General features: G+C 39.5%; 2 protein-coding genes across 2 annotated transcripts in view; one reads left to right on the top strand and one right to left on the bottom strand.

Moving 5' to 3' along the window:
* The window catches only part of INTS12 (integrator complex subunit 12), a 31025-nt gene extending 20488 nt beyond the window's left edge, over window positions 1-10537 (top strand). Inside the window, exon 8 of the mRNA XM_069459064.1 lies at window positions 10489-10537. The gene's annotated coding sequence lies outside the window, so the exon portion shown is untranslated. The remainder of the gene's footprint in view (window positions 1-10488) is intronic.
* Window positions 2903-14341, bottom strand: part of ARHGEF38 (Rho guanine nucleotide exchange factor 38) — a 42291-nt gene continuing 30852 nt past the window's right edge. The window contains 4 exon segments of the mRNA XM_069459053.1: window positions 2903-3088; window positions 13418-13450; window positions 13592-13680; window positions 13813-14011. Of these exon segments, the coding sequence (XP_069315154.1) occupies window positions 2903-3088; window positions 13418-13450; window positions 13592-13680; window positions 13813-14011 (507 nt within the window).

A 14341-nucleotide genomic window follows, 5' to 3' on the forward strand; every position in this document is an offset into this window, starting at 1 on the left:
GAAAGTGCAAATTATGTTTTAGACAAAATATGGAATATTCCAGCACTTAACGTATGTCAAAAAATGCCTCATTGCTATGATTAAGGATGTACATTATATCTCTTCTGCAGAACTCAACCTTCATAGAATTGTTTTATCCTAAGGAATACTAAAGATATTTTCTGAAATATAAGGAATGTTCGAATAGTGGCTTTGTGACTTTTTCATATGACTTAAGCACCCACGGTAATTTTGCATTACTAGATTAATTTTTTTACGTACTAAACTTTATTATATGTAATGACTAGAGCATCTGTATTGAGAAATAAATGCTAAATAAAATGTACTTATTAATTTATTTTAAAAAGCAAAATAGCTACAAAAGTTTCCCCTTCATTCTTTGTAAAAATACCTACTTCAGAGGATCCTATACTGTACAATAATATTTAATTTAAAAAATGATCAAGAAATAATTACATTACCATACCTAGCCTTAATTATACTGGTGTCACCAGCAGTTTTATCTTTTAAAACTTCTTTAAGATTTATACATCTTAGAACTCTCTTGGGAATTTATTTCCCTTAGGCCCAGTAAAATAATATCTGACCTCAAAATTACAATTTACTTGATTTTAAACAAAATAACTTAAAAAATGAAGGTATTGTATAATTTGAAAAAAAAAAACCCACAAATGTCTAAACGGCAAATGAAATGTAGATTGTCTTTTTAAAATAGAAAAAACCTAGTTTTATAGTAATATGTTCACCACAATAGTGCAGAACTGCAGTAGGCAGCTTCATTACAACTCTTGCTCAGCATCGAACTGCAGCTGTTATTTTAGTGTTGTGGTTTCTTCAATCCTGGAAGCATCAGTCCCAGGACTACACAGGTAGACAAAGTTTCTCCTATACATCTGGCCATTCACGTCAGCTAGAAAAGCAGATATGTACTACTTACATAATTCTTCATTTTTGTGGGGAGTATTAAGGTCACAGTTAATTTAAATATATATATAATTTCCCCACTGTTTTCGTCTTTGGGTACATTCATAGTTCCCACAGGTAGCAAGTTTGGATTTCTTTTTGCTTTACCCTAGGCAAACCTGTAATTTACTTATGTTTTAAAAGTGGGTACAAAGGATGATTAAAAGACATTAAGTATCTGTATATCAGAAAAAGAGAGTCTTCTTTCAGTACCCAATTCAAAACAATATTTTATGCAAAACAACTTATTAGTAGAACCTTATAAAATCATCTTTAGATTAATGATTTTAGGAACAGTATCATAAAATGCAAATGTTTGTGTCGTGTAAATGTCTTATAAATTTCTGTGGTTGTGTCATTCGTGTGTGTGTGTGTGTGTTTAGTCAGCAGCCCTCTGGAAAGTAGCACCCTTCATTTTGTTATTTATATTCCTCAGTAATAGGTAACATACTATACATCATAAGTATCAAATAAATCTTACAAAGTTACAATCAACCTTAAAATTAATGTCATATTAGCACATTTTATATGGACATTGAAAAGTCACTTTGATTTTTAAAGAAAACCACTAAAGTCACATTTAATTTAATCTTTTGTTGTTGTTGTTGTTCCAAAGAAGCATCTTTAGTTCAATAAAATGTCTTGACAGAATATTTCTGAAATCCTAAAGGACAGTTCTCTGAACAAGACCCAAATTAAAGTTCAATGTCCCAGGACATTGTGTCATAGCAAATGTTATCCTCAATGCCCGTCTCGTCTAAGTACAAATTGGCGACTAAAAATACTTACATCTTGGCTCAGAACTGGGAACACACATTTCCCACTTATTATCCAAATGATTGAGCGATCCAAAAATATCTCCTCATTAAAGTGTCATTAGCAATCATGTGGGATGATTTTTAAACAATGACACTTTCAAAAATGGTTAAACAAAACAAAAATAATAAACCTCGATGCTTCATTTTCTCTAGGCTAATGTCATGGAGGTCCTTGTAATCCTTAATTTTGAAGAGCTGCTAAGTACTTAAACCATAAGCCTGAGAGAAAAATGGTCCTCCTTGATGCTCATTATTTGCATCACCAAGTGCCTTGCAGATAACAAATGAAGACACTTCTTGGGGGAGTGCAGTGCAGTGGTTAGGAGCACGGATCCTGGAGCCAGACCACCCACGTCTGAGGCCCAGCCTCACCGCTCACTAGCAGTGGGACTCGCGCTAAACTACTTCGCCTCTTTGGGCCACAGTTTTCTCATAAGGTTTTGAGTATTAAATAAGTTACTACCTGTAAAGCACTTAGAACAAGGTCTGGCCTGTAGTTCGGATTCAGTAAATGTTAGATATTATTAATGTCAAGTTACTCTGTTTTTTCCATTGGTTCAAAACTTAAAGGAAGTTTCTGCATTAAAGACTACTAGTTGGCTGTTCATTAATTCCTATTCTTATGTGTATTCAGTATACTATCTGGCTTCTACATAAATGTGTATGATCTATATTACACATATATAGTGCATAATATGGATTTATATATGTATGTGTACAAACATACATGCATTTGCAAGAGAGAAATATGACCAAAGCATAGTTAAGAAAATACACAGTTAAAAAAATTACAATAAATTGAAAAACCTTTCCTTAGATCCAGCCTTTCATGATGATAAAAGAGCGTATTCATCCCTTCAAAAGATCTCCACTTTTATGTAGTTGATAGTTGGGGCTTGGGCCGTTTGCTGTTTCTGTTGGATTAATATTTCCTTCCACATGTATTGTTTATAATACATTCATGAAATAATCTTGTTAGGAAGTACAGTCTTCCTGAAAACCTGATACAGTGTCAGTTCATACAGTTCGGAGGTTTCCTGCTTTGAGGTCCAAAGCTTTGGAATGTCAGTATCATGAGATAGCCAAGAGCTGGCCAGAAAATAAGTCCAAGGCTTATCTTCTCAAGCGTAAGTCATCTTCCCGAGGTAGTTAGCTGGCACGTAGCCTTTCTGCCCTTGAACTTCAGCTAACCACCATTCTTTATTGCCACTGAGGTCACAAAACCTAAGTATGTGGACTCTCTGGTACTCTTGAAGGCTGAGTTCATGGTCACTCCGTGCTTGAAAAGCATGAACCGCATAGAAGATCTAGGTAAAGAAGAAAATGACATTAATGGAACTGGAACCTGAACATTTAGAGAAACATAATAGTTTACAAGCTTTCAGAAGCAATGCTAAAGTTTTCTTATTTTTTCAAAGTCATGTTGTCCGGTGTGTTCTATTGGATTTATTTCTCTAAAATATGACCCAGATGACAATGGAATGAAACAGGCATTTTTATCATTCTGTTGGGAGGATTTTTTTTTTTTTTTTTTTGAGACAGACTCTCACTCTGTTACCCGGGCTAGAGTTCCGTGGCGTCAGCCTTGCTCACAGCAACCTCAAACTCCTGGGCTCAAGCACTGCTCCTGCCTCAGCCTCCCGAGTAGCTGGGACTACAGGCATGCGCCACCATGCCCGGCTAATTTTTTTCTATATGTACTTTTAGTTGTCCAGCTAATTTCTTTCTATTTTTCAGTAGAGATGGGGGTCTCGCTCTTGCTCAGGCTGGTCTCGAACTCCTGACCTTGAGCGATCCTCCCACCTTGGCCTCCCAGAGTGCTAGGATTACAGGCGTGAGCCACGGCGCCCTGCCAGACAGTTTCCAATAAAATATTTTTAGAATGTTAATTTCTTTTGAATCAATAGCTCTAAGAGTTTCTTCTGCAGAAATAGAAACATTGGAAAAGATTTTTGCACGATGTTACCGCAATACCCAAATGAAGTGTGACGTGTGAGAAGGGAGTGGGAATCTCACTAAAAGTTCAGCAAGAGAAGCATAGTTAAATTCTAGACCCTTATACTAAGAAAATTTGCAGTCGTTAAAAATGTTTTTTTCTGAGACTAATAACAGGAGAAATGCTTATGATGAAATAGCCAAAAAAAAAAAAAGGATGTATTAGATGTACAAATCTAATGTTGTTAGGTAGTTTCTTTGAATCATAGGATGATAGGTGATTTTCATTTTTACTTCTTTATTTTCTAACCCTTTATAATGATAGAGTATACATTTACAATTTTAAATGACCTTGAAGAAACTAATAAAATATTTCAGTCGAGAGAATTTTTCTCTGACATCAGAAGAACACTTTATAATTATTAGATGCATAAGAAGTCCCAAAACAAGTGTTTAATCCTTCTTCCTTCATAAAAATCCTAAGACTGAAAATAAAAATATTTAGTTATTTTATAAAATTAAGCAATTATCTAACAATATTTATTCATTCAGTTATTTTATGAAATACCTACCAAGTGCCAGGTATTATTTAATCAGGGACCTTACAACTCAGCTGGGAAAACAAAAAGTGTCAACAAACAAAACAAAAGAAAAACACTACACAGACACACACACACACACAAAACTCTACACATAGATGATACATCAGCTAATGGTGAGCTGGATTTTGAAATAAGTAACCTTTCATAAATGACAAAGTTGACAAAGGGGACGAATATGTCACATTCAAACATGCAGAGATGAATACGTGAGAATAATATGTAGGAAAAGGCAAGCAGATTAGCTCAAAATTGGGGGTCAGTGGATAAAGGAAACTGAAAAATGAGGTGACTTCATTGAGCAGGAAAAGAGACTGGGTAGTGAAGGGAGGAATAATAGCTGTAGCTTAAGTTGTTATTTAAATCTTCAACTGTTACTTAACTTTTGATGAAATTCTGATTCTATTGATTGGTATATTGACCTAATTAGTATGAGCTGCACCTCAAGGAAAGGAACCATATTGCTATGGTCTGAATATTTGTGTTCCCCCCCCCACCAAAAAATTCATGTGTTGAAATCCTGACCCTCTGGCTGAGTGTGGTGGTGTGTGCCTGTAGTCCCAGCTACTCGGGAGGCTGAGGCAGGAGGATCGCTTGAGCCCAGGAGTTCGAGGCTGCAGTGAGCTATGACTACAGCACTGTACTCTAGTCTTAGTGACAGAGTGAGACCCTGTCTCTAAAAAAAAAAAAAAAGAAACAGAAAGAAATCCTAACCCCTAAAGTGATGATATTAAGAGGTGGGGCCTTGGGAGGTGATTAGGCTCCGCCCTCATGAATGGGGTTAGTTCATGAGGGAGTCGCAAGGCCCAATGGAAACCCATCATCCCTTCTATCACGTGAGGACCCAGTGAGAAGGTGCCACTTATAAAAGTTGGCCCTCACCAGACACCAAACAAGCTGGTACCTTGATCTTGGACTTCCAGCCTCCACAACTCTCAGAAAAAAATTTCTGTTGTATAATACCAACAAGTTTATGATATTTTGTTATAGCAGCCCGAATGCACTAAGACACACATTTAACCTTTTCTCCACTGACCACACCATGGTACACAGTAGGAATTCAAAGACGTGTTGATTTGTCTTAAAAGTTAGGCTAGGCCGGGCGCAGTGGCTCACGCCTGTAATCCTAGCACTCTGGGAGGCCGAGGCAGGAGGATTGCTGGAGGTCAGGAGTTCGAGACCAGCCTGAGCAAGAGTGAGACCCCCGTCTCTACTAAAAATAGAAAGAAATTATATGGACAACTAAGAATATATATAGAGAGAAAAAATTAGCCGGGCTTGGTGGCACGTGCCTGTAATCCCAGCTACTCAGGAGGCTGAGGCAGGAGGATCGCTTGAGCCCAGGAGTTTGAGGTTGCTGTGAGCGAGGCTGACACCACGGCACTCTAGCCTGGGCAACAAAGTGAGACTGTCTCAAAAAAAAAAAAAAAAGGCTAAAAGCCTTGAATATCTTACAAGAGATCATGCAAGAAATCTCTTATGTAAGATACAAGAGAGATTGTTGGAAGTGGATTAGTTTGTAATTTAAAAAATTGAAGAAGAAAACAAAAAGGAGTTGCTATAAATGCCACAGCACAGAGTGGCAGCAACAATAACTACCTTTGATAGAGCTCATGACAGTTTACAGGTCCAATGTGCTTTATGCTCAACAACCCTGTGAGTTGTGACTTGGAGAGGAAACATACTCTTAATCACAGGGCTAATCTGTGCTGCGAGGACCTGTATCTTCTAATTCCAAATCCTGGGCTCGGTCGATTTCTTATAGTGCTTTAGGAACCAAACTCTTGTTCTAGCAAGCATATGCAGAGTGGGTTCTTGTGGAAAGGAACTGGAGTCTAATATGTTGTTGATGCTCTTGTTTTGCTATTTATTAATAGAAAGTGAAAACATTGAGTAGATCCACAGGAGCAGAGGAGAGGATTTGGTTTGCAAAACCATTTAGGAACGTGATGTACTTACAATCCAGCTTCTGAAATAATCTCTGAAAGCCTGGAAGCAGTTTGCTAACAATCTTTTGTAATTTTTATAAATAATATATATGCTTTACCAATGCAGCTATAGATTTTTCAGCAGGTTGGATTCCCTACTAATATACCTACCATTCCTAAATATTTGTAGTCTTTTGCTTCAGCACAAATTCTCTCAACGGCAGTATAAACACTTTCACCTATATCTATTTGGTATGAAATTATATTTTAAACATTAAATATAGATTCTCATTAAATTATAAATTGAAAGTACAAAATTAAAAATATATTCTCAATGCTTTAGATCAGCAGTGCCCAACCTTTTTGGCACCAGGGACTGCTTTCATGGAAGACAATTTTTCCGTGGACCAGGGGTGAAGGGAGATGGTTTTGGGATGATTCAGACACATTACATTTGTTGTGCTCTTTATTTCTATTATTACGTTGTGATATAGAATGAAATAATTATGCAATTCATCATAATGCAGGATCTAACGCCACCGCTGATCCGACAGGAGGCGGAGCTCAGGCAGAGAAGCCAGCGATGGGGAGCGGCTGTAAATACAGATGAAGCTTCGCTCCCACCCGCTGCTCACCTCCTGCCGTGCGGCCCGGTTCCTAACAGGCCCGGTTCCTAACAGGCCACGGACCAGTACCTGCCCTCAGCCTGGGGGTGGGGACCGCAGCTTTCGATGATCATGGCCAAAATTTATTTAGGATGAGCATTTTTCAATTTTCATGTAATTTATGTTAAATGGAGGCATTTATTATATACTCAAAATGGAAGTAAGTCTCCTTGTAAAGAGACAGCATTCTCTTTAGTCTCTTTTTGAAGTCTTTTTTTTAAGTCTCTTTTGAATATTTTAGTCTCTTTAATATTAGACTGCAAGTTAGATGTTTTCAACCTCTCCTGGATTTAAAAGTTGAAAGATTTCTCTCTTTTTTTTTCCCCCCCATATTTTAATTGTTTTAGGTTGTATGTTTCTAACTTTCGATGTTACTGTGTTTTGGTCCACACGCGTTAATTAAAATGTTATTAATTTGAGCCATAATCATCTAATCCTCTTTTCTTTTTTCTTAGCATTTGTTAAAATATGTTTTGTTGATTACTTTGCAGTCTGTAAAGCTCTGGCTCATTTTATTTACAATATGCTGTGACTACAACTCAGTTCTCCGTGGCATTTACTTTTTTTTTTTTTTTAATATAACACTCTGTATTGACTCATACCTAATTTATTACCTGCTGTTTACAACCACAGATCTTTCCCTGTGGTACCTTTGCAGGGTCAGCATTCTCTTATTCTATATTTGTGCGTTTAATTTTTCCTCCTGTCTTCACTGAATCTCATTTTATTGATTTCATCCCAGTTCTCCAATTAACAACAAAAATCATAATCTATTTTAACTTCATTTCCAAAACTAAAAAGCTACAAAACCAGCATTTATAGTATTATATCATATGTAGCTCAAGAAGCCAAGATAGTTATATTACTTGAAAAATGCTAATTTTTCTCTCTTACCCTCTGGGAGCAAGCTTTCATGTTCTTCATATAATAATTATATATTTTTATTATACAAATAATTTTGATGAAGAAACAATTTTAAATAAAGTTAAGCAAAAAAAAAAAAAACACCCAAAAAACAAAAAGACCACTCACTGATGTTAGTATCTTCCTTCCCTCCCTCCCTTCCTCCTTTCCTTCCTTCCTTCTGTTTTTTTATTTCTGCATACCTCTCTGAAGTGGTAATAAAAATGGACTCATAGTATAATAATTTTTGCAACCTGTTTTTCACTTCGGAATATATTTGCAAATCTTTCCATATCAATAGATAGCTCTCCAAAGCATCATTTTAATGATTGCTTAAATGCATTGCGATACAGCTTTTTGACTTTTCGAAGCATTTTCTAAACAATGACATACTAGATGTGTTAACAGCATCGTCATAAGGAGCTGAGAAATGTAAAGATGAAGGTCCAGACCGTGAACTTGGGATTGGTAGCAAAACAGCTAATTTTTCAGAAGTCAGACATTACATTTTCAGTCTTATTTATGTGAAAAAAGAAAAAGCCACTAATTCGTAGACATTGAACTGCCCTGTGAAACTGGGTTTCCGCCATTATTAAACTGGGTCCTCTTGGAGACGTGCCCAGGACAGCTCTGTGCTCGCCACACAGGCCTGCTAGACATTGCGGGTAAGCAGAATTCTAGAGAATTCTAGAAGGGACCCCAGGATTCCCACCTCCTATTGCACCTGTTCTGTACAATCCCCCTCCCTTGATTGGGGGTGCAACTTTTTGACGTGATGAAATTGTACTCCTGCGGTTAGGCTGCATGAGATGGTAAAGGTGAAGAGATTTTGCAGAGGTTCCTAAAGGGTCCCTTGAGGTCATCATAAGGAGAGTATCCTGGGTGAGCCTGACCTAATCAGATGAGACCTTTAAAAGAGCGTTCAGGCCCACCCTGATGGAGGAGACTTGAAGTGAGAGTGATACTCCTCCACCGACTTGAAGAAGCAAACAGCCACGCTGTAAACTGCCTGTAGAGACAGCCACGCGGCCAGGGTCTGAGAGCAGCCGTTAGGTCCCCAGCTGATGACCAGCAAGAACATGGTAGCCTCAGCCCTACTGGAACAAGAATGTGAGTTCTGCCAACAACCGTGAGCTGAGAAGAGAACTGCCGGGTTCAGACAGGAAAGCGGCCCAGTAAACACCTCGATGGCAGCTCTGTGGAGTCCTGAGCAAGGGACCAGGGCAAGCCCTGCTTGGGCTCCGGACCATGGACACTGTGAAATAGTTTGGATTGTTTTAAGCCACTAACTTTGCGGTAGTTTTTTATGCAGTGTAGAACACGAATGCAGATCATGCCGTTACTATTGGATGCATAAACGGAGAGAATATATTAGGCTGAAAAGGCGTATTCATTTGACTGCTTTTGTTAAACTCTTTGAGACAGCAAAAGGCAGCGAGTGACTAACTGAAATATTAAGTCCCTCGGTGTAGGTAGCTCAGTACTGCCAGGCTGTGAATAGCCATCAGCTCATACCCATCATTCTACAGAGGCTCTGGATCATGATGTATAGAGGCTTCTAAAACAGCCAAAGGAAGTCCACGCTTTCTGTGTGGGGTGTGTACGAGGGACCCTAAGTGGATTTGTTCTGAGGTCCCAAAACGTAGGATGCCATTCCTCCTGACTTGACGTGTCACTGTGTTTTGTCCAGTGAGCACTCTCTTTCATGAACAAGAGTGTCCCATTAAGTATGATAAGTTTTATTTCCACTCCACCCATGAGACTTCCTGATTCACTAGAACCATCCTAGAAAACAAGGGAGGCTCTTCGCCTAATAACACGTCTTCCTGCTCGAGGGGGAGAATTAATAGGCAAGTCAAGTCTCTGCAGCAGTGATTTCTGACTTTTTTAGATAAAATTTTCTTTGAAAATCTGTTGAAAGCTGTGGATTTCTCTCACCGTGGATTTGTACATATGCAAATAATCACAACACTTCCAGCATAGTTGAGGGTATTCCTGAAATGCCCCCAAGCCCATTCACAGACTCCTTTGTTTCTTGGAGTCCAGGTTAAAAACTGAGCTCTTGTATAAAGAGCCCAGAGCCACTAGAGTCTAAATCAAGATGAAATCATTTATCTATGAATGATCTTTAAAGCCCCCAAAATGCCCCCTGGATATCAGGTATATGCTGAGACTACCCATCCACCTGTCCTTTTCCGTCGGGGCCCACGAGAACCATCAATAAGACAAGACTACAGCCTTGGCAATGTGCTCTTGCAATTCTGAAGCAAAACAAGGGCCGCCACAGTAGGAAGGGGACGAAATGGTGACCCCGAGTGGCAGCCAATTCTGCCAGTACAGGTTTCAGTTGATGTTCCTGAAAATAAATAAAGTAAAATAAAGAATAGAAGTCTACGTAGCCACGTTGAAAATTGCTCTGTAGGATACTTCAAATGTGTGATGTTACAATGTGCAAAGTATTTTTACTATTCATAAAGGTGATACAATGCATTCCTCCTTTTTAATCACCTTATAGGAACTGATATAATGTATTTTTCTCTTTGTCACATCACAAATAGAGGGGGTTAACCATTTTCTTCTCCCCACAGAGCCAATAGAATGGGAAGAATTACAGCCCTCTGGCAAGGATTATGAAGATAATACAATCCTTTCTCTTTCTTTTTTTTTTTTCCCTTAGAGATAGAATCTCACTCTGGCTGGAATGCAGTTGAACTGCTGGGTTCAAGCCATCCTTCTGCCTCAGCCTCCCGAGTAGCTGGAACTACAGGTACGTGCCATTCTACCTGGCAGTTGTTTTTAGAAAGGGTCTTGCTATGTTGCCCAGGCTGGTCTCACACTCCTGGCCTCAAGCAATCCTCTCTCCTCAGCCTCCCAAAGTGCTAGGATTGCAGGCATTCGCCACCACACCTGGCTTCTTTTTCTCTATTTTTAAGGGATGAAGACTAGTTGCATTGTGGGAGGAAAAGCCACTGGCTCATGTGCCTCCATGGAGTTAAGACATTAAGGAAAATATTTCTATGTGTCCTTTTCTTCTTTTCTCCCTGTACTGGGGTTTCCAACAGGTGTGTCCTCTTCTTTTCCTTGTAGTAAATTTATTGGGACAGTCTTTGCTCGTGCACCAGGGTGGCCTTTGATTTGAGCTGGGTAATTTCTATTCTGAGGGAAGGCATAGGAAATTTCCTGTAGACACAGATCCAAGATGCATTTTCGATCCTGCTTTATCAGTAACAATGCTTCTATTTATATCCCTGACACCATGTCTGTTTTGAATCGGCTCCAAACTCAGAGGAAAAGGAAAGCAAATCACAGCTTATGGAGAGATACCATTAATATATTTTCTGTTTTGAGCAAAGAAAATTATCTTATTTTTTTCCTCTCTTGGTAATGGCAATCTCAAATAGACCTAATTCATGTGATACGCATTGATAGGATTACGTGGAGAGAGTAGCTTTGCAGCACCAGCTAGTAGGAACTAGACTGATGAAGTCTTGCACTATAAATTCCAGGCTGAAAGAGCCTGTGGGAGGTGCTTAGCCCAGAGTCCTTAGAAAGCCAAGTAAGAACTAGAACTTTGCATCAAGCCAGTGCTTCAGGGTGTCTCGACAAATTTGGTCCTCAGATTTCTGTCCTTCTAGGTTACTGGGATTAGGCAAAGTCTGCCCGAACATTTAACCATGTATATAGATTTCACTTATAAAATTTATTAATTAGTTGGCATTGTAATATAACATGTCTTCTAAGGACTCTGAATAAACTAAGAACATGAACAAGTAATGGAGTAATAGTGTCTTGAAACTTCAAGACAGAAGAGTGATAACACATAATGACCAGGCGAGCTAAGAGTCAGTCGTGCCTGGGAGAAAATATTTACAATTTATACATCTGCTAAAGAACTTGCACTGAGTATCTAAAGAATTCTTATAACCGAAAAATAAAGGAAAATGACCCAATTTTTAAAAATTGGCAAAAGATATTTAAATAGGCACTCCCCCAAAGAAAATATACTGATAGCAAATAAGCACATGAAAAGATATTCAACAGCATTAGTTATTAGGGAAATGCAAATTAAAATCACAAAAAGATACCACTTCGTCCTCACTAAGGTAGCTAAAATAAAAGAGATAATAGCTAATACTGGCAAGGATGTGGGGAAATCGCAGCCCACAACCCTCATCTGTTGCTGATGGAAATGTAAAATGGTGTAGCCATTTCGAAAAACAGCTTGGCAGTTTCTTAAAAAGTTAAACGTAGTGTTAGCTCTGTCATGCGTTATATGATTAGTGCAAAGTCCAGGAGAAGTACGGTGACAAATGACACGAGAGAAGGCCTCATCTGTTTATCAGTACATAAGGTATTGACTTTATGCCTTTCAAAACTTGTTTTGCGCACTGACGTTCTTATTGTTAATCTGTGTCTGTCAATAAAATATCAGAGCCTGATTAAAAAAAAAGTTAAACATAAATTTACTACACCAACAAGAAATTATACTCCTAGGTTTATACTCAAGAAGAATGAAATGCACACGAAGACTCATACACAAATATTCATAGCAGCATTATTCATAGAAATTACCCAAATGTACATCAACTGGTGAATGGAGAAACGGGGGAGATATACTATATCCATGGAACGAAATACTATTAGGCAATAAAAAGCAACAAAGTAAACATACGTACCGCAACATGAAAGCATCTCAAAAACATTATGCTAAGTGAAGTAAGCCAGCTGTAAGATACCGCACATGTACGATTTCATTCGTATGACAGATACAGAAAAGGCAAAATCCATGGAGACAGAAAGTAGATCGGTGGTTTCTTGGGGCGTGGGGTGGGAAAGAGGAGGGACTGCAAATGGATGCAAGAGATCTTTTGGAGTGAAACACGTTCTAAGATTGAGTTAGAGTGAGGGCTGTACGATAAGACCATAATAAAGCTGGTTTTGAGAAAAAGAACCGCTCATGAATTAGACAGCAATCAGTAACTGTTACTGAATAGACACGATGTTTTTGACGGGCAGTATGACAATGTCAGTGAAGACTGTCCATATATGTACCCTTTGACCCCCTGATATTTTTAGCAGCTTACCCTGCAGATATACTCCCTTTCTGGCACCAGGGATTGGTTTCATGGAAGACAATTTTTCCACCGACCATGATGGGGGCGTGATTTCAGGATGATTCAAGCGCGTTACATTTATCGTGCAGTCAAACCTCTCTGCTAAGGATAATCTGTATTTGCAGCTGCTCCCCAGCACCCGCATCACTGCCTCAGCTCCAGCTCAGATCATCAGGCGTTAGATTGTCATAAGGAGCCACAACCTAGATCCCTCGCATGCAGTTTACAGTAGGGTCCGAGCTCCTATGAGAACCTAATGCCACCGCTGATCCGACAGGAGGCGGAGCTCAGGCGGTGATGCGGGTGATGGGGAGCGGCTGTGAACGCAGGTGAAGCTTCGCTGGCTCACTTGCTGCTCACCTCCTGCCGTGCAGCCTGAGGTCCACGGCCCGGGGTTGGGGACCACAGTCTTACAGTAACATAGAATGAAGTTAGGGAGAGATTCTTTCATGATTTCAACAGCCAATTTTACATCAAGGTTCCAATTTTTACCTGTTCGTCTACTTCTTGAAAACTGTCGGCGTCCGTGCCGTTTGTCTCAGACTTCCCGCACGTGCCACTAAGAGATGAGCTGCTGTCACTTATGCTGCTGCTCTCTGGGGTGCCGGTGACACTGTCACTAGCCGGCCGCGAAGACACGAAGAGGCTGATGTTGTCAAAGTCGTCATCACAGAACCTGTTCTCTGCGTCCCCTCTCTGCGTTTTTGCTGGATTATAGGGTTTCAGGAAGGAGGAATACACATATCCTTTGACAACTGGATGGGAAATAAAAAGAAAGAAGGACCAACGTCATGGTAGATTCTCCCCAAATGTGTGCTCAGAGCACACAGAGGCCCCTGGGAAAATCTCAACTTAAAGAGGGTTGGCGTTCTAGAAAAAAAACTTACTTCCTGTGTCCACAAGCCACCTGCTTGTACTCCCCAGGGGATCCTTCTGTTCCATCACAGCCACCAGCTCTCCTTCCAGCAGGTCGATGTCCGATTCTTGGGTAGCGTTGCACTTGCGCTTGGCTTGGTAGAGCTCCTCTGCGCTGTACGTGGACAGAAGTTTGCAGCGGTGAGTGTCATTCTGACGTGGCATTTCTGGCTGCGAGAAGCAAGGAGGAGTTTTGGTTTAGACAGATGTACAAAAAAATGCTCTCTGCGTTGATTTTTTTTCTCTGGAGAATTTTTAAACGTAGAAGCCATACATCGATTTGGGGGTTATTTCAAGGTGATCAGCCTGTTGTTATTGTCAATTATTCACTGAAGAATTCTCTAGCAGGCACAGGAGGGCAGTGTTGTAGAGAAGAAAGGATGAGAAGGCAGAGGTTTTAATCCCTCTAGGATAGTGAGCGACTTTTTAACTCTTGGCCGTTCTGTAGATGATCCCTTGCATAGTAAGCGCTTGATAAATGCTATTTAATTAAGTATATGT

The sequence above is a fragment of the Eulemur rufifrons genome, chromosome 26 (genome assembly GCF_041146395.1).
Source record: "Eulemur rufifrons isolate Redbay chromosome 26, OSU_ERuf_1, whole genome shotgun sequence".
In the NCBI taxonomy this organism is placed as follows: Eukaryota; Metazoa; Chordata; class Mammalia; order Primates; family Lemuridae; genus Eulemur; species Eulemur rufifrons.